Below are 17,396 nucleotides of genomic sequence, written 5' to 3'. Positions count from 1 at the left end.
CGGGTGCGTTATAATGCTAATCCATCCTTAAATTGTTAACTATCACTACATGATACTCCAAGTAGGTATTAGATTTTCAAATCAAAGGCTGTGTTATAATGCTAATCCATCCTTAAATTGTTAAGTATCACTACATGATACTCGAAGTAGGTATTAGATTTTCAAATCAAAGGCTCAAGATCATTTAGCTCAAGACATACTCAAGGCATCCTTAAATATAACTATCATAATATGTCTAGCATACTGCGTGTACAATGTCGATGACATACTCAAGACATCATGTTGATATTTTTAATACTCCCTCCGTTCATGAATAAGAGTTCTGTTTTTCCGTGTTCGTCCGTCGGTGAATAGGAGTTCCGATTCACTTTTACCGTAAATGGTAATTGAGTTCCACATTCTACTAACTTATTTCAGTCACATTTCATTTAAAACAAGTGAAACCTATATTTCCGTAATTTTTTTTTATCTATTTTTCTTAACATTTCTTAGAAGTACTTCGTGTTAAGAGCAACATAACCTTTTGTGCATTTATTCCTTATTGAGAGCGTATTGTTCATCAGTATTGTTTGGGTATTTAGCTTCTTTAGATAATGAGAACATCTCAATGATCTTTATTTTATTGAATCAAACGAGTGCCATCTCCCTGTGGGACGTGGTATAAGAAATACTTCTTCCGTCCTAGATAATTTGTCTCATTTTTCTATTTCGATCCGTCCCACATAATTTGTCTCATTTCACTTTTTATCAATTTTGGTAGTGGATTCCACTAACTCATTTCTACTTACATTTTATTATAAAACTAATATATAAGAGTAAGACCCACATTCCACTAACTTTTTTAACTCACTTTTCGTTACATTTCTTAAAACTCGTGTCCGATCAAAGTGAGACGAACTATCCGGGTCGGAGGGAGTAATTACGTAATCATGTGGGACGTCATAATTAGTTCTCATCTTTACTTTGTGTAATCGCTGGGTCTAATCAACCTTGAATTTTATAGCTCAGCAATGAATAAGGGTGCGTGATTTATTGACAAAATCAAGCTGCTCTTAATTAATTAAGAAACAAGTCATAATAGTACTTTGAATTCGAGAATCAATCGACTCGATTGAGCATTTAAATTAGAATGATATTTCCCCAAAATATATTTCCATATATGTACCCCCAAAAATCATGGATTGACGCGTACATATCTTTGTTTTTTATTCCTAATATTCACCACTTGCCTTATGAGGAGAATATTTAATGTATCCAAATTAAAAATAAATAAATAAATTGCCTTTTGGGGTTTGATACCTTTCCCTTATATATACCCGTCGATGAAGACGCACACACCCCACATCGCCCTTCTTCTCCTCCCTGTTGTTCCTCCACACAGGAATGGTTGAATATGGAAAGGTGTGTTGGTGCGTACGTAGCAGGTCCTCCGAGGATGAAGGAAATCGAGGGGGATAAAAGCAGCCTCGCGTATCAGTGAACGGAATGGGAGGCTCTGAGGAAGAGCATCAATGGACTTCTGAACAAAGTGAGCGCGGCGAACATCAAGAACATCATCCCGGAGCTCTTCTCGGAAAATCTGATACGAGGCCGGGGGCTCTTCTGTCGAGCCTGCATCAAGTCTCAGATGGCGTCTCCAGGTTTCACTGATGTATTTGCCGCTCTGGCTTCTGTGGTCAACACAAAGTTCCCTGAAATAGGACGTCTTCTCGTGAGGAGGATCATACTAGTGCTGAAGAGGGCCTACAAACGCAACGACAAGCTACAGCTGCTCGCGTCCATCAAATTTATAGCTAACCTGGTAAAGCAGCAGGTGGTTGATGAGCTTATTGCCCTTGAGCTGCTCACCTTGCTGTTGGAAAACCCCACCCATGATAGTGTTGAGGTTGCTGTTGCCTTTGTTACAGAATGCGGATCTTTCCTCGTGCTGCAGGACCATCACCATGCATGCACTATTGTCTTCGACCTCTTTCGTACAATTCTTCATGAGGGACAACTAGATAAGCGTGTCCAGTTCTTGATCCAAGGCCTCTTTGCGTTGCGCAAAGCAGCAAAGTTTCAGGGCGTCCCTCCAGAACTTGACCTGGTGGACCAGGATGACCAAATCACTCATCAAGTTTCTCTGTTGGATGATATAGATGGTCACTCATCAACAGTTTAGATGTTTTCCTCCCCGATCCCCACTTCCTCCAGAATGAGAACAGGTACCAAGACATAAAAAAGCAAATACTACCTGATGATGATGATGAAGCAGAGGATGATGATGATGACGAAGAATCTGCTTCAGCATGTTCAATCATGTCCAGTCTCAATTTTGAAGAAGCAGGGCACAAGCTCTTAAAGATTATCAAACTAGAGGGGCTGCTGGTGAGGAGATGGAACTCTGCCATATGCTTTTGGAGTGTTGCAGCCAGCACACAACCTACTCCCGCTACTATGCACTTGTTGCCCAGAGGTTGTGTCTCATCAACAAAATCCATCAGGACAACTTCCACAAATGTTTTGCCCAACACTATTCTACTGTCCACCGTCTTGACACCATCAAACTATCCAACATCGCTAAGTTCTATGCACATTTGATTGCCACCGATGCCTTGCCCTGGCATGTTTTGGCCCTCATATGCCTCACCGAACAAGACACCACCTCTTCTTCTCGTATATTCATCAAAGTTCTCTTCCTTGAACTGTCCGAACAACTCGGTCTTCCCTTGCTTGATCAACGTCTCTTGCAACATTCCATTTTCCCAAAGGACGGCCATCCCAAAAACACAAGGTATGCTATTAACTTCTTCACTTCCATTGGCCTTGGTGGCCTCACACATAACCTGCGGGACTATCTCAATCTCACCAACAAGCCCAAGTCCTTATCCCGTGTTTCTGGAACCGAATCTGGCCATCCCAACAAGAGGATCAGAAGAAACTAGTGTAGTATTCATTTTTACTCATGGCTCCTCGATCTAGAAGAAACTAGTGTAGTATTCATTTTTACTCATGGCTCCTCGATCTGTTAAATGAGAGGGATTGACAATTATAAACACAGTGTTGTTTTTTTTAATCACTTTTGCAATAAAAGTTAATTTCTCATATCCTCCTCAAGACTTGCATACTCCATTGTATATTTTTATTTTCAAACCCTCGCCTGGTAACTATTCACTGCACTTCAATAACTAATATGTAAACATATTCACCATTTTATGTGGATATGAAGAAAAACAAGATAATTAAGCTCACTTTAATCAGGATTTAAGGAATTATACGCCTGTCTTTGGCTTTCCTATGGCAATTATATACCTTATGGCAACTGAGCTTAATGAGTGTGTCTATGCCATGCTAGCCTTTGACAATATGCAATTCAGATATACGAGCAACAAGAATGAGCCATGCCCATGGTGGCTGAGAGCAATAAGATACTCATGCATATACTACAAAAATTTACTATCTAAGGAATACAAAGCCAAATGAGGCTAACACGAGAAACAGATCACTTTGCTTTATGAAAACGACATTGAAATGAATTTTATCAGCGGCATAAAGGGGAGCTGGTCTCCAAGAACTATGTTTTCTTAATCATCCAGAAACACTTAATAAAATATGCACTCTAATGTTATCATAGACAAGGATCATGGCTAGAGTTCTTGTGAAAATGACTACACAAGTTTACTGCATTATCACATCACTGGTAGGTCCCTCTACGTGGGAGGGAGACTTCATAAGTTCGGAACCATTAGATGCCAATGAAAAATAAAACAAGCACGTATCCAGTGCTCTTGATTGAGAACGTCTAGGGAAAATAACACACAGGAAATGACAATCTGTCATGGCATATTGCAAAAGGTTACTAAAGAGTACATCTTAGTGAGCATTATTATAAATGCACAATCAGTAGCATTCAAGCAACTTATGGACAAGATAATCCCATGTTATGCCCCTTTATTGCCTCCATTGCAAACTTAAAATACCATATATGAAATGATAGGAACAAAAGTTTCAAGAATAAAGAAATAAACAGACATAGAAAATTGTTAATTGTCATGGACAAATCTAATATTCAAACTACTTCTATTAGATTCATAAAATCTCCAGCTCATTAGCATTCCATTTCCAGATATGTAAAAAAAATCTCACTGAAGTCCAATTTCAATGTAATTAATTCACAAATTCTTAAATGTCAAGGGTCCAATGCGATCTAACTACATCCATAAGATCTCCAGAACACAAAAATTTCATCAAGTTCTCTGCATTGTACTACTAAAAACCAGTGCATTGCACAGGAAAAGCCCCAACTTTTAGTAGATATTGCATACCTATAAGATGCGAGATTGGAAGTGGAGGAGAAACGAAAAGGAAGCCCAATCGTGCTTGGATCGAGCCTGATATTCTCTGAGGTGCTCCGCCAAACTTCGATCGTGTTATCATCCTCAAGTCTCGGAGCTCCGCCGCTAAGTACGCCGGAAATTGATCTGAATATCGTCAGCTTCCCCTCTTTCACTACAGAGTGGATGGCAACGCGACGGAGATTTTGTCATTTTGAAATACGATCGGTAAACGTGTACATGTGTTTAAATAAGTAAAAAAATATTAAAAGAGAATATAAAATCTAAATTAAAAGAATTGATGTATTCATATCATTACATTAAATATTTATAAAACAGAAAACAAATCTTCACCTTGGATCTATTAATCTGATAACTATGATTAAAACTAATGACGTACATTATTGTATCGTTTTCGTACATTAAAGGGTAAAAATGGTAAAGCACAATCGTACATGATGTAGTTATATTTGTACATCATGTTCTATTAGTACATGATGTTAATGTATGAAAATTGTATTTTAATGTACGAGTCTTACACATTAATATGCGTAGGTGACTGAATAATGTACACATTATCATGGTTATATCGTACATTACTGTCCGACTCATGCTTGTGTGGATGGAAGCAATATTATATAGCATCTACAAATTGACAAAAGCATGAGTCGAAAAGTAATGTACGATATACCCATGATAATGTACGATACTGTACCATACATTATCATGGGTATATCGTACATTACTGTCCGACTCATGCTCTTGTGAATTTGTAGATGCTATATAGTATAGCTTCCATTCTCAAAAGCATGAGTCGGACAGTAATGTACGATATACTTATGATAACGTGTACATTAACATGGGTTATCGTACATCACTTATCCATTAATGTAGCATCATATTAATTCCCTTAGGGCCGAAAGTGATCATCATTCACTAAGGGTTTAGTAGTCCATGAGGCTAGGGTGTAGTACCATCGTATTAACATAACGTTCACTAACCGGAGGAAGTAAGATTCAGTCCCCTAGGGTTAACTTATCCATATGGCTAGGGTATATTATCCACACGATTACCCTAGTGAACGTTGTGTTACTGAGTCGGTACTACACCCTAGCCTCATGGATTGCTAAACTCTTGGGGAATGGATATAACTTTCGACATTCATTCAATAAATTATAATCTACATTACGTAGAAGGGGCATATACATTAAAACACATTAATGTTACATTAATGACAAATTAATGTATACATCAAGTTAATGTATTAATCCATATAAATAATATAACAGTAATATACTCAAATTGCCCTTTAATGTACGAAAATGATATAATAATGTATGTCGATGCTTTTAATCATAGCCATTAGATTAATAGATCCAAAGGCTGATATTAGTGTTATGTTTAAGACTAAGGGGGTGTAAGGCCTTAATGCACCCCTATACATTAAAACACACTAATGTTACATTAATGACAAATTAATGTATACATTTAGTTAATGTACTAATCCATATAAATAATGTAACAGTAATATACCTAAATTGCCCTTTAATGTACGAAAATGATATAATAATATACGGCGATACTTTTAATCATAATCATTAGATTAATAGATCCAATGGCTGATATTAGTGTTATGTTTAAGACTAAGGGGGTGTAAGAACCTTAATGCACCTCTACGTATAAAAGAGATTAAATAGAGGAAAAAAATAAAATTAGAGTCATTACATATTTTATTTTATTTTATAAATAAAAATAACTTAATTTAAACATTTTTACAATTATATTAAGTTTAGATGGAGGGAGTAGTATTCTAAGAGTATCCACAGTGGTCCGCCATTTTTTGTCCTCGTCCGCGATCGTCCGCCCATTGCAGACGGACGAACGAGTGGGACGACCGAAAGTTTGATCGACCACCTTTCAGCATTCAATAAACCCAATATCAGACCAAATCTGACGATGCACCGCTAAAGCATTGATAGCACTTCATCCACTTTGTGAATACCTAAGATCACAGGCATTCTCAGTCATCCATTGTGGACAATAAATCACAATTGCCTTAACACCATAACTGTAGAACGTCTCACAGAAATCCGGTCCCACCGGAATGCACTCTAGCGCTTCACATCAAGCTCCTGAATAATCATACCCTTTTGGGAAGGTGGTGAAGCTTTCAGAAATCCATCCGTAACAAAACCCCTTCCACTCCAACTTGATCACAGTCACGTAGTCGATCAATTGTAGTATTTGGACAAGATTCCAATGATTCATCATCATACCCAAAACTGGGGTCCCATGACAGAAATAACGTGGCTGATAGAGGTGGGATAGCAACTGCGATAAGCGGCGAGTTGTTAGATGGATCGCTATGGAGATAGGGGCACGAGAGGCATCGGGAATCCATGGTGCGAGGCGGCGGACAGGCATGGGACGATGGATATATTTCCTCAAAAGGTGGAACTCGGTGGCCTTCAGAGCTTGTATCTCTATACTCCTCCACTCCATGATTATCACAAAGCTAGACAATGGGCGGATTTGATACACCAGCTGCATCCGAACCAACATCATCACGATCAAGTGCGTGATCCACTTCTATCCCAAATCGATAGTCCATTAAAAGCATACCCCTCGGATTCTCAAAATACTTCGCCTTCATCATCTCAAGCCCAGAAGAACATTGGAAATCTCTGGCATTATCACATAAAAATATAGGTTAATACTCCCTCCGTCCACGAATAGGAGTCCCATTTTTTTATTTTCGTTCGTCCGTGAATAGGAGTCTCGATTCACTTTAACCATAAATGGTAATAGGGTTCCACATTCTACTAACTCATTCCACTCACATTTCATTTAAAATTAATATATACGAGTGAAACTTATATTCCACTAACTTTTTTCCACCTATTTTTTTTTAACATTTCTTAAAACCCGTGCTACCAAGAAATGGGGCTCTTAATGTCAGATGGCGGGAGTACATTATATTGACAGTGAAATTCAATACCTTAAATTTAGTAGTTATTCTTATTTTTTTAATTGATCATATCTCCTATTCCTATATTTTTATTATCAGGATAAATTTAAAATTCTAAAAGTGTCTTTTTTGTTTTATCCAAAAGCAAGAATCTTTTGGATTCAGGACAACGTATGCAGAATGTTAGTGTAACAAATTGGATATTATTAGAAGAGAAGAAGGTGAAGATAAACATGTGATAAATAAAGCCAGACAAAAACAATTATTTACAACTCCAGAATCTGTTACATGTGACACGAATATGAGAACTAGCATAAAAATATTATATGTAAGAGTTTGTACTAAGTTCCATTGGAATGTAAAGATCAGTACTACTATTGCTATATGACAAGTTCCATAAAACGTAAAAGGCTACCAAACAAAAAAATTAAACCCAAAATTAAAATAAAAATAAAAACTTAAAACCTAGCTCCTGTATTTCTCTCCTCTAGGAAAACATCAAGAGAATTAAATTACACCTGCCATTTTCCATCATTATTTGGTTTCTAGGAGCCATTTCCCAGCTACGTCAATACGGGCTCTCTTTTTCTCGAATAAAACTAATGTCATGAAATCACTAACCTGCTCTCCTTTCCCCTAATCCCAATCCAAAGAAACGGCTACACGAATCAGCTTTATTTCCAAGGTGGTGTACAATGCCCGAAAGGAAAATGTTCCCATCCATTTTCTGGTTCTTTTCGCTTCCCACTGTAAACGGAGTTTGGCCTCGACTGCCCCTCCACCGACCTCACTTGAGCTGAATTCAAGAAGAGTCCAAATCCTGCAGGGTCTTTACTCCCACTTTCCAATAGCATACCAGAATTGACATCAACACTGCTTCGCGATGGCCCAACCCCATTTGAAGGATTTGAGGTATTCAAGTTCACCAGAAAGGGTGGTTGAGAGAAAGAAGGTGGCAAAGCTGAAGCAGAGCCCACCACCTGTGGGAAAACAGGCTGTCCTCTGGAATCCATCATGTAAGGAATGGGCCCTCCAGATCCGTATATCGTTGAGGGAAAAGGCAAAGGATGCCCAGGTGCAACACTATTAAAACCATACCCTTGTGAATTGGAATATGTAGGCGCAGATCCAATGCCTAAAAGGTTACCTGTTCTCCCCAGGTTAACCTCAAACGGAAGCTGCTCTGGGGACGGCCCATTTGCTAGATGTGGAATATGAGAAACAAAATCTTTCCTGTTGACTTCAACTCTCTTGCCCATTATGGATATTACAGAATCATCTGACTTGTTACCTCCGGAGACATTGAAAGTTTGAGATACCGGACTTAAATAGGTAATAACAGAAGAATCATTGAGGTGAGTCGGCTGATCATTCAAATTAATCTCCCTTGCAGTCTGTTTTGAAGAAATTAAGGAATGAGACTGACTATGGTGTTCGCGTTCTTGGGGAAAGAACTGCCCTGTCTGCCAATCTAATAGCGGACCTCCATCTTCACTTGAATGGTTCAGATCCAGTGCAAGATGTTCAGATTTTCTTGAGCTTGTTTCAGCAGAAGATTCACCAGAAACAACTGTAGAATACAACTGGGGATGTTTATCTGCTGTCCAGTCTCCTGTTTTGGGGTCAGTGCTTTCAGCTACATTAAGATCAAAGTCAAGAAATCCCTGCCGTTGCTTTGAGCTGCTACTGCTCCCTCCAGTTGAGAGATCCTTGTCACTTTCCCGCATCCGGCGAGGTGATGCTGGGCGAAAAGCACTTGTTACAGCCGAGCCTTTCCAGCCAAGATTCCCCTCAAATTGCAATGGAGCACCGGGCTGGCCAGGAGCTGCTGCAGCTCTTGAAGCAGAAACAAAAGAGACAGGTGCAAAAAATTGATTCTCAGGACGCTCAGGATCTTCTGGACAAACTTCTTCATTCAGGTCAAATCCACCTAAGCCTTTCTCTTCGTTGGCTTCTTCTTGAGCCACCTCTGCGACTTGAGAGGTTGCCATATCTTGTGTACCATTTGTCTGCTCAGCATCTTGGTGACCGGAGCTGGTTGCAGATTCGTCCTGCATCGGTGATGATGCATCCGATAAATTAGGCTCATCTACTACCTCCTTTGGTGAGCCCTCACTGCAATGTGGTTGTTTTTGGCTCACAGAGTCGGGGCTCTTCGGCTGCCTTATATTACCATCTGGTAATTTTTCTGATGAACCACAGCTCCGTTCTTTGTCATCTACAACTTCCCTCTCCACCTCCATGGCTACCTGCATTGCATATTCCAGAGGATCTAGAATTCCATGGTCTATATCAACATCAGATTTCTTACCAGCTCGTTCAGGTCCCCTATCCATTAACTTTCTGCCGAAAGCATAACTATTTGCTAAATCATTTTCAGTAACATGAAGGCCACTTGTGTTAATCTTTCCTTTACCTTCCGTCCCTGAAATGAATTTCACTAAATCATTAGGACTTCCCCAACTCTTCTCACTGTTCGAGGACCTTGGCAACATAAGAGGGTTACTATTAACCCCTGCTTTAGAAATTGATGCAATAGAAGCTTTATGTTGATTTAAACCATCTTCTCCGTACTTGACATCTTTTGCATCAGAGTCTATCTCCTTTGAGTCAGTACATGAGAGGCGTTCATCAAACGAGTTCTTTTGTGGACTCTCAGTTATGGTTTTCTTTTCCTGGGCAACGACAGAACTTGAAATAAAAGATCCGCCTTTTGATGTTTCAAGCAATCCCATTTTATCAGACAAACTTTCAGTAGCACCTTCCCCAGGAACAGCTACAACACTTGGCTCAGATGTAGTGTTATCTGGATGACATGGAGGCTCTGTTGAAGATGCTTGTAAGGGCGATGAGACAACTGGGTGAAATGATACATCATTTCCAATTGGGAGATTTAAACTTGTGTCCATATTGTTTGCACTTTCAACCTTTTGATGATTAAGAGCATCATTGGAACTTGTGGAGAGGACTGGATCATCTGGTTCAGGGGTCTTTGTATTAATAGGATTTTCTTGGCAGATAGGTGCATCTGTCGGGAGAGATTCTGAATGTTCAATGCCCCTCTCTATATCGCCACTTTTTTGAGGCTCATCTACAGTTGAAGCTCCTGTTTTATCCACATCAGGTAAAGATGTGGTGCTATTCATCTTTGTTTTCCAGCTTTCAAACAGTGCACGAGCTTTATCCTGAACCCTGGAACTACTGTGCATTAGGAGATTCTTAACAGTTTCCCAGACTCCAGAAGCATGCAGTTTTTCATGGTCCACGTCCAGTTTTTCAAGTGCCCGCAGCAAATGGGCAAGTGATTCTTCCACAAAGCTGCCACTTGTGTCATCATCGAGCTTCTGGGCATCCTTCAACCACTTCGAGATGAAGTTGAGGCCATCTAACTGAAGAAAAAGGTCAACACACTCCTTGTTCTCAGTGGCAACTACAGCACTTGCAACTGCAGACCACTGCCTTGTCGAATCAGCTGCATTCTTCACCACACAATTTCTTTCTTTCTCCATGACAGCCATAAGTTCCCTGACCCGAGAAGGGGCTGTAAGCCCATTGTTCATCTCAGTCAAGGTGAAGAAGTCGTCTAGTGTCATAATCTCTTCAGAGGAACAGCCACAATAGACTACTGTAATCTCATGAGGCCTCCTGGTTCTGAACCCTGCAAAAATTGTTCCACTATTTGGTCAAATCATGTAATACAACCTCTTAGATAAAGCCATCGGATTGCAAGTTCCATTCCATCAATAACTATACTAAAAGTTAATCAATTCAGTTACTAAATACAGCGTCGGGTTTTCATTGCCATATATGGCCACAAATTTATTAGGCAGTTAAGAATAATAAACACAGTAGATATCACAGAAGATACCTTGATTTTGAAGTAAAATGAATTCACATCTATAAATGGCTTCCAAAGAAACTGTTCCATACTCTTGACTCATTGTTTCTAAGAACGTCAGGTACAATATCTAAAAGACTAGCACAACTGACATGCAAATATACCTACCACAAGCAATGTCTCCCCATTCTCCAAACTCAAGATAATTGGACAAGATGAGAAGAACCCAACTTTGTTGACAGTATTCAACAATTCCATCACATTTATAATTTATCAAGAGGCAGTGAAGGCTACATCTATATGCACCAATATAGAAGCTCATACTGTTCTACACCAAGATGCAAAGTTCCCCCCATTCCGTCTAATGTCCATGTCTATCCAGCATAATCAAAACAGAAAACTAGGTTTATCCCCTGACATAGCTAGAAGTCATCAAGTAAAGTTATAAAAAATTGTATCCATCAACCATATCATCTGAACTTCTGTGTCAACACTCATCATCTTCCAAGAAGTAGCAGCATGCCAGATTATAGAAAGAATACTTAGATAAGGAATCAATCAGCATTTGCAGTTAAAATGTCAAAGAAAGAGACATCACGATATATGCAAGGTAATATATTTACTATGCCAGTAGTTGGGTAAAGTTTACACTTAAAATTTTCCATTTTGATCCAAAATAATAAATCCAAGTATCCAACTTGTTCAGAAAGAGCTAAACAGCACTGTATTTGAATCCTTAAGAGAGGAAAGAAGAAGGCACGATCAAAATCAATAATGCAAGGAGAAAATTTTCTATGGGCCACCAATAGGAAATTGAATTTAGCTAGGCCGAAAAGTACAATTTACCATGAAATAAAATTGAAAAAAAAAATTACAATCACAATATTATCGAATCTAGGGCTTCCGTAATATAAATCGAAATTTAACTACAAGAGACTGAAAATTGAAGAAACGCAAACACATACACACACAGAGACCAACAAAATGAATACAGGCCCAACCAAACCCTAGATTACAATTTTCCTTTACCTTGGCATCAGCAATTAGCGTCTTCGAAACACAGAGCTTCGCACAGACCTGCAATTATCAGGACACAAAACCTAGGGATTAGATTAAAAAACTACGGCAATTAATGCAGCGGTAAAGCAAATATTAAAAAGGCTTAAATACAGACTAAAAGTCTTCGCCCAAATAAATTAGGGCAAAAAACAGAGTTTATACCCCTTTCTCAAGAACTTGGAAACAAAAATCACGATTTGAAAAGCTCTTCAACTCCAACCAAGAGATCAATTTCACAGAGTTTGAACGCTCCCAAATTATTTTCGTCGGAATATGAAAATAAAAAAGAATAATCAGTAAATTTGAGGGATAAAAGAAATAATGGAATGAATTTGGGTGTAATTCTCAATTGTCTTTGGTCAGTTTTAGGCTTTAGCTCACATGTGGGTGTTTAACACGTGCGCCGCTTGTGACTTTTTAAATTTTATTTAAATAATTAAATCTGACCTTATGTTAGTCTTCTAAAATACTCATTTTATCGAGCGATTTGTAATTTATGTTTTTTAATTTTTTTTTTGAGATACATATTATAATTTTATTTTTGAGCTTATAATTACTGCTTAAATATTAATGCATATTATGATTCGATATGTTCAATGCTTTCGAGGTTAATAATATTTGTTCATAATGTTGAAGCATATTCTGAATATTCCATAACCAAATGGCCAGAAAGTTAGGATAATTAAGTCTAAAATTATGATGATTCCGAAATTGAATATTCACAAATGGAATAGTTTAGTAACAGTCATTTTTTATCACCTTTGACAAAAAAAGGAGTGAAAATAATTTATTACTGAGTCACGGTTTAATTTTAGACTTCACATAAAGAAAAAAAAAAGAAATGTGTTGACACATATGGAAAAATAAATTAAAATACTTCAGTAAGGTTAACATTTTATTTAATTAAATAAATATTCTCTCTGTTCTATCTATCTATACATCTATAAAAAGAGAGTTTTGGGAGTTTTTGTATAACTATTTTATGAAAAGGATTTAAACGCAATAAACAAAAATTATTAATTGGTTAATTGATTACAATCATGATCATATATATAATTGGACGGTTATATATGTTGATGAGAATTTATGACTATGCAACAGCCTATTAGACAATTTCCTTCGTCTTCCTTGAGTTTTGGAGAAATTACAAGAATGTCATTATAAAAATGTTAATAAAATTTGAAAAATAAAAAAGTTGTATTTATTGTGTGATAATTAGAGAAACAAAAAGATTTTATCTATTTAACAAGCCATTTTCACTATAGTAAAATATTACTACCCCATAAAACATATATCGTACATACATGATGCATGGAAAAAACAATCTATTTAGCAATACTATTACGAAACTATGACTTTGAATAATTTAATAGTAATTTAATTTAAATATTGTTGGATTTAATGTGTGATTGAAATAATTTAATATTATGATCCATCACTAATGTTATGTCTAAATCCAATCATGCATATCAAGTCCCATACGTTAAATTACATCTACCTAATTGTGCAAAGAAATTAAGAAAAAATAAAATAAAAAGAGAGATCTCTTACGAGAATAATGGCTTGAGTAGTGGATGATGATAGTGGAGAGACATTTATTTGGCTTTTCATTTCTTGTAACCTTCATTGCTTTAACTTTGTGGTTTAAGGATACTTAATTACATAACATCTCGTATTCGTATTTTGTACCTATAAAAAGCATTGATTTGTAGATGGATTACACATCAACAATAGCATTCTTCCTCCTTTCTAAAGTTTTCTATATTTTAGTGTGCATTTTAGGAGCATTATATTGTTTGATTCCCGAAGCTTCATCAAGTTCATCAGTATCTAACAGTTTGAGGTGTTTCTACATTTTAGGAGGAAGTTTTTTTGTCTATGGGAACAATATGTCAATCTGAGAACAAATAACTGGAAGTAATTTGTCTTGCAGGCCGGAAAGAGGGTTTTCCTCGACTCAACTTATAGTTCGATTTGTTTTATTATTTTCATTGTAATTTCAATTCTACTTATTGTTGTTCATTTTTTTAATTGTAAATTTGTACTATGGCTAGAATACTACCTACTACGATTCAGGAATTTTATTCCAGTATTTCTAATTGTGATCGTAATCTAATTTTAAATATTTAAATGAATACTCCTACAAAATTATCAATTCGATAATCTTAGTATATTATTGTAGTACAATAGACAATTGAACTATAATTTATAGTATTTTAAATTGTATATAAATGGACAATTTAAAATACTATAAATTAAATTTAATTGTCTACTCACTTTTACATGTTTATATGAATGTTATTTTTATTATAAACATTTCTAATATTTATATAAATACTTTAATTTTAATTTTAGATTTATAATCATAAATAGTAGTGTATGGTATTATTTGTGAATTTATTTAATTTTTAAATTATTTTGTACAATGCTAAAATTTTTAACTAGGACGGAGGGAGAATTTTATTGATATTTGGCTCATTTGTTGGTCATGATGGGTATATTTTAAAGTTAAGGGGTTAGGATTTAGGTTTCAAGGTTTGAGTTTTTAGTGTATAAGGTCACTATATTGCAACAAATGAGCTCGACTATGAAGTGTCTCACCAGTGCAATCTTAAATTATAGCTTTTGATAAACAATATCTTAAATCTTATAAGGAGAAGTGGTAATTATACATTCTTTAGGATTTTTTTGGTTTGTGTGATGTAAATTTGCTTTATTTTTTAGTCTCACGGTCAGAGTCATTTTTCCATTTTACAAATATAATGTACAGTATTATTTTCCACGTATTTATATTTTAGCTGAATCCTAACTTTTTTTTGTTTGTTTTTACTAAGCGGGCGATATTAAAACTTAAACTAAAAACAACCCTTTTCTGAAAAAATGGAGTATATATAGAGAGAGTTTAAATGATTCAATTTTAAATATAAAATGGTTAATTCATATTTTTCACATAATTAAATGTATCAGTTTTAAATTCGATATTGTGTATCAGTTTCAAATTGGTTATTGTTTGTGCTGTCTCTATGATGAATTAGTTGCTTAGTTTTGCTTGTATTGTGTGCATTCATCTTGGTGATAATTAAAATTGTGATTTACTAGTGAATTTGAATCTTTTACAAGAAAATAAAATGTGCACACCCATTTAGAATTCTTTTACTACAATTGATTGCATAATAATTAGAGAAAATAAGTTTTCCATTATTATGGTGCAATTGTACACAAATCGGCAGCAGCAATACAAAATCAATTGATTCAAATTCTTTTTTATTACTAATAGATTAAAACGTGAAAGGTCAAACAATTTGTAACTCATTTGTTATTAATTTAATTTATACCAAATAATATTGGATTAAATTCACTAAGTTTACAAAAAGCTACCCGTTTTCTATAAATTTGACTAGTACAAGAATAATTTACTGAAACGGAAATACGAAATTTGACTCGACTTTGTTCTACAAAATAATTGAGTTATACCAAGCAAAGAAGCTTGAAGAATTGATGGAAATTCATTCTTGCTATGGGACTCACCTCACCTCATCAAATAATATACATTTCAAAAATGAGTAAAGGACAAAATTGGTCCTGAACATATAGCCATTTTGCGATTTTGGTCCTAAACATTATCTTTTGGATTTTTTGGTCCTGCACATATGGACATTTGATCATTTTGGTCCTCCGTCAATATTTCCGTTAAAAACTAACGGTCAACATTATCTTTTGGATTTTTTGGTCCTGCACATATGGACATTTGATCATTTTGGTCCTGTACATATGGAATTTTGATCATTTTGGTCCTCCGTCAACATTTTCGTTAAAAACTAACGGTCAACGGCCGATTTTTGACTAAAACAATGGGTTGGGTCGGGTCGTGTTTGGGTCGGGTTTGGGTTATACGTTAAGAAAAAAATAATATTTTCTTAAAATCTAAGCATAATATTTTCGTTAAAATCTAAGCATAATATTCTTAAAAAAATAATTAATATTTTTTAATTAATAAAATTAAAGTATAGTATTTTTTAATTAATTTTTTCATGAATTTGAAGAAAATATTATGCTTAGATTTTATTAAAAATAATTTTTAATTATTTAATTTTATTATATAGATTTAATATTAATATACTTTAATTTTATTATTTTGATTAAAAATGATTATTTTAATTTGGTAATTTTTTATTTTATTGTGTAATATCATGTTTAAAGCGTATAATAACATCATGTTTTAGTCGTTATAATATTTTTAATCAACAAAATAACTAAAAATTAAAGTTTTATAATTTTTTAATTAATAAAAAATAATTATTTTTTTTCTTAACGTGTAACCCAAACCCGACCCAAACACGACCCGACCCAACCCATTGTTTTAGTCAAAAATCGGCCGTTGACCGTTAGTTTTTAACGAAAATATTGACGGAGGACCAAAATGATCAAAATTCCATATGTGCAGGACCAAAATGATCAAATATCCATATGTGCAGGACCAAAAAATCCAAAAGATAATGTTGACCGTTAGTTTTTAACGAAAATGTTGACGGGGGACCAAAATGATCAAATTTCCATATGTGCAGGACCAAAATGATCAAATGTCCATATGTGCAGGACCAAAAAATCCAAAAGATAATGTTTAGGACCAAAATCGTAAAATGACTATATGTTCAGGACCAATTTTGGCCTTTACTCTTAAAAAATTAATCTTATCACATTTTAAATATTCAGATCCTATCCCGAGGACTCACCTCACCTCATCTCATCACATCCCATCCCATCCCATCCCATATATTTCGTACTAATAGTATTATACTAGTAAATAAGGAGTACAAAATTAATTAAAATATATATTCAGAATGTAATCAAATAAGATATATATAATTAAATAAATATATAAGAAAAATATTCCTAAAATCTGCCAACCTTACAATTTTATATGTAATCATTCAATTCCAAAATTTAACAGATTGAGAGTATAATTAATGTTTTTAAATTTATGACTGTTTTAATTAGTTTAGTAATGTCAGTTTACGTGTTTATATACAAAGTATATTATTCAACATTTAATAATTTTCATTATAAGTTTTTAATTGTTTTTTTTTCATTTATTGGTAATAGTGTTTCATTATTGAATTATATTTATTTTTAATTATATATTGTTGATGTGTGTTTGCAGTTTAGTTTTTGTAGTATTAGATATGTAATATTTATGGATTAATTATGATAAATGATA

General features: G+C 35.2%; 1 protein-coding gene and 1 pseudogene across 1 annotated transcript; one reads left to right on the top strand and one right to left on the bottom strand.

The window, feature by feature from the left end:
* Nucleotides 1-25: 25 nt before the first annotated feature.
* Nucleotides 26-3,086, top strand: LOC121807129 (annotated as a pseudogene).
* A 4,417-nt stretch (nucleotides 3,087-7,503) lies between these two features.
* On the bottom strand, nucleotides 7,504-12,509 carry LOC121807100. The gene is made up of 3 exons (XM_042207298.1): nucleotides 12,341-12,509; nucleotides 12,149-12,196; nucleotides 7,504-10,939 (listed from the first exon to the last, which is right to left on the bottom strand). Exon 3 carries the CDS (start codon nucleotides 10,872-10,874, stop codon nucleotides 7,956-7,958), a length of 2,919 nt encoding a protein of 972 aa, XP_042063232.1. The 5' UTR covers nucleotides 10,875-10,939; nucleotides 12,149-12,196; nucleotides 12,341-12,509; the 3' UTR covers nucleotides 7,504-7,955.
* Between the last annotated feature and the right edge of the window lie 4,887 nt (nucleotides 12,510-17,396).

This window comes from Salvia splendens, chromosome 1 (genome assembly GCF_004379255.2).
Source record: "Salvia splendens isolate huo1 chromosome 1, SspV2, whole genome shotgun sequence".
Lineage (NCBI taxonomy): Eukaryota > Viridiplantae > Streptophyta > Magnoliopsida > Lamiales > Lamiaceae > Salvia > Salvia splendens.
The sequence above is the reverse complement of the archived record's forward strand: the minus strand, read 5'-3'. Positions and strand labels throughout refer to the sequence as shown.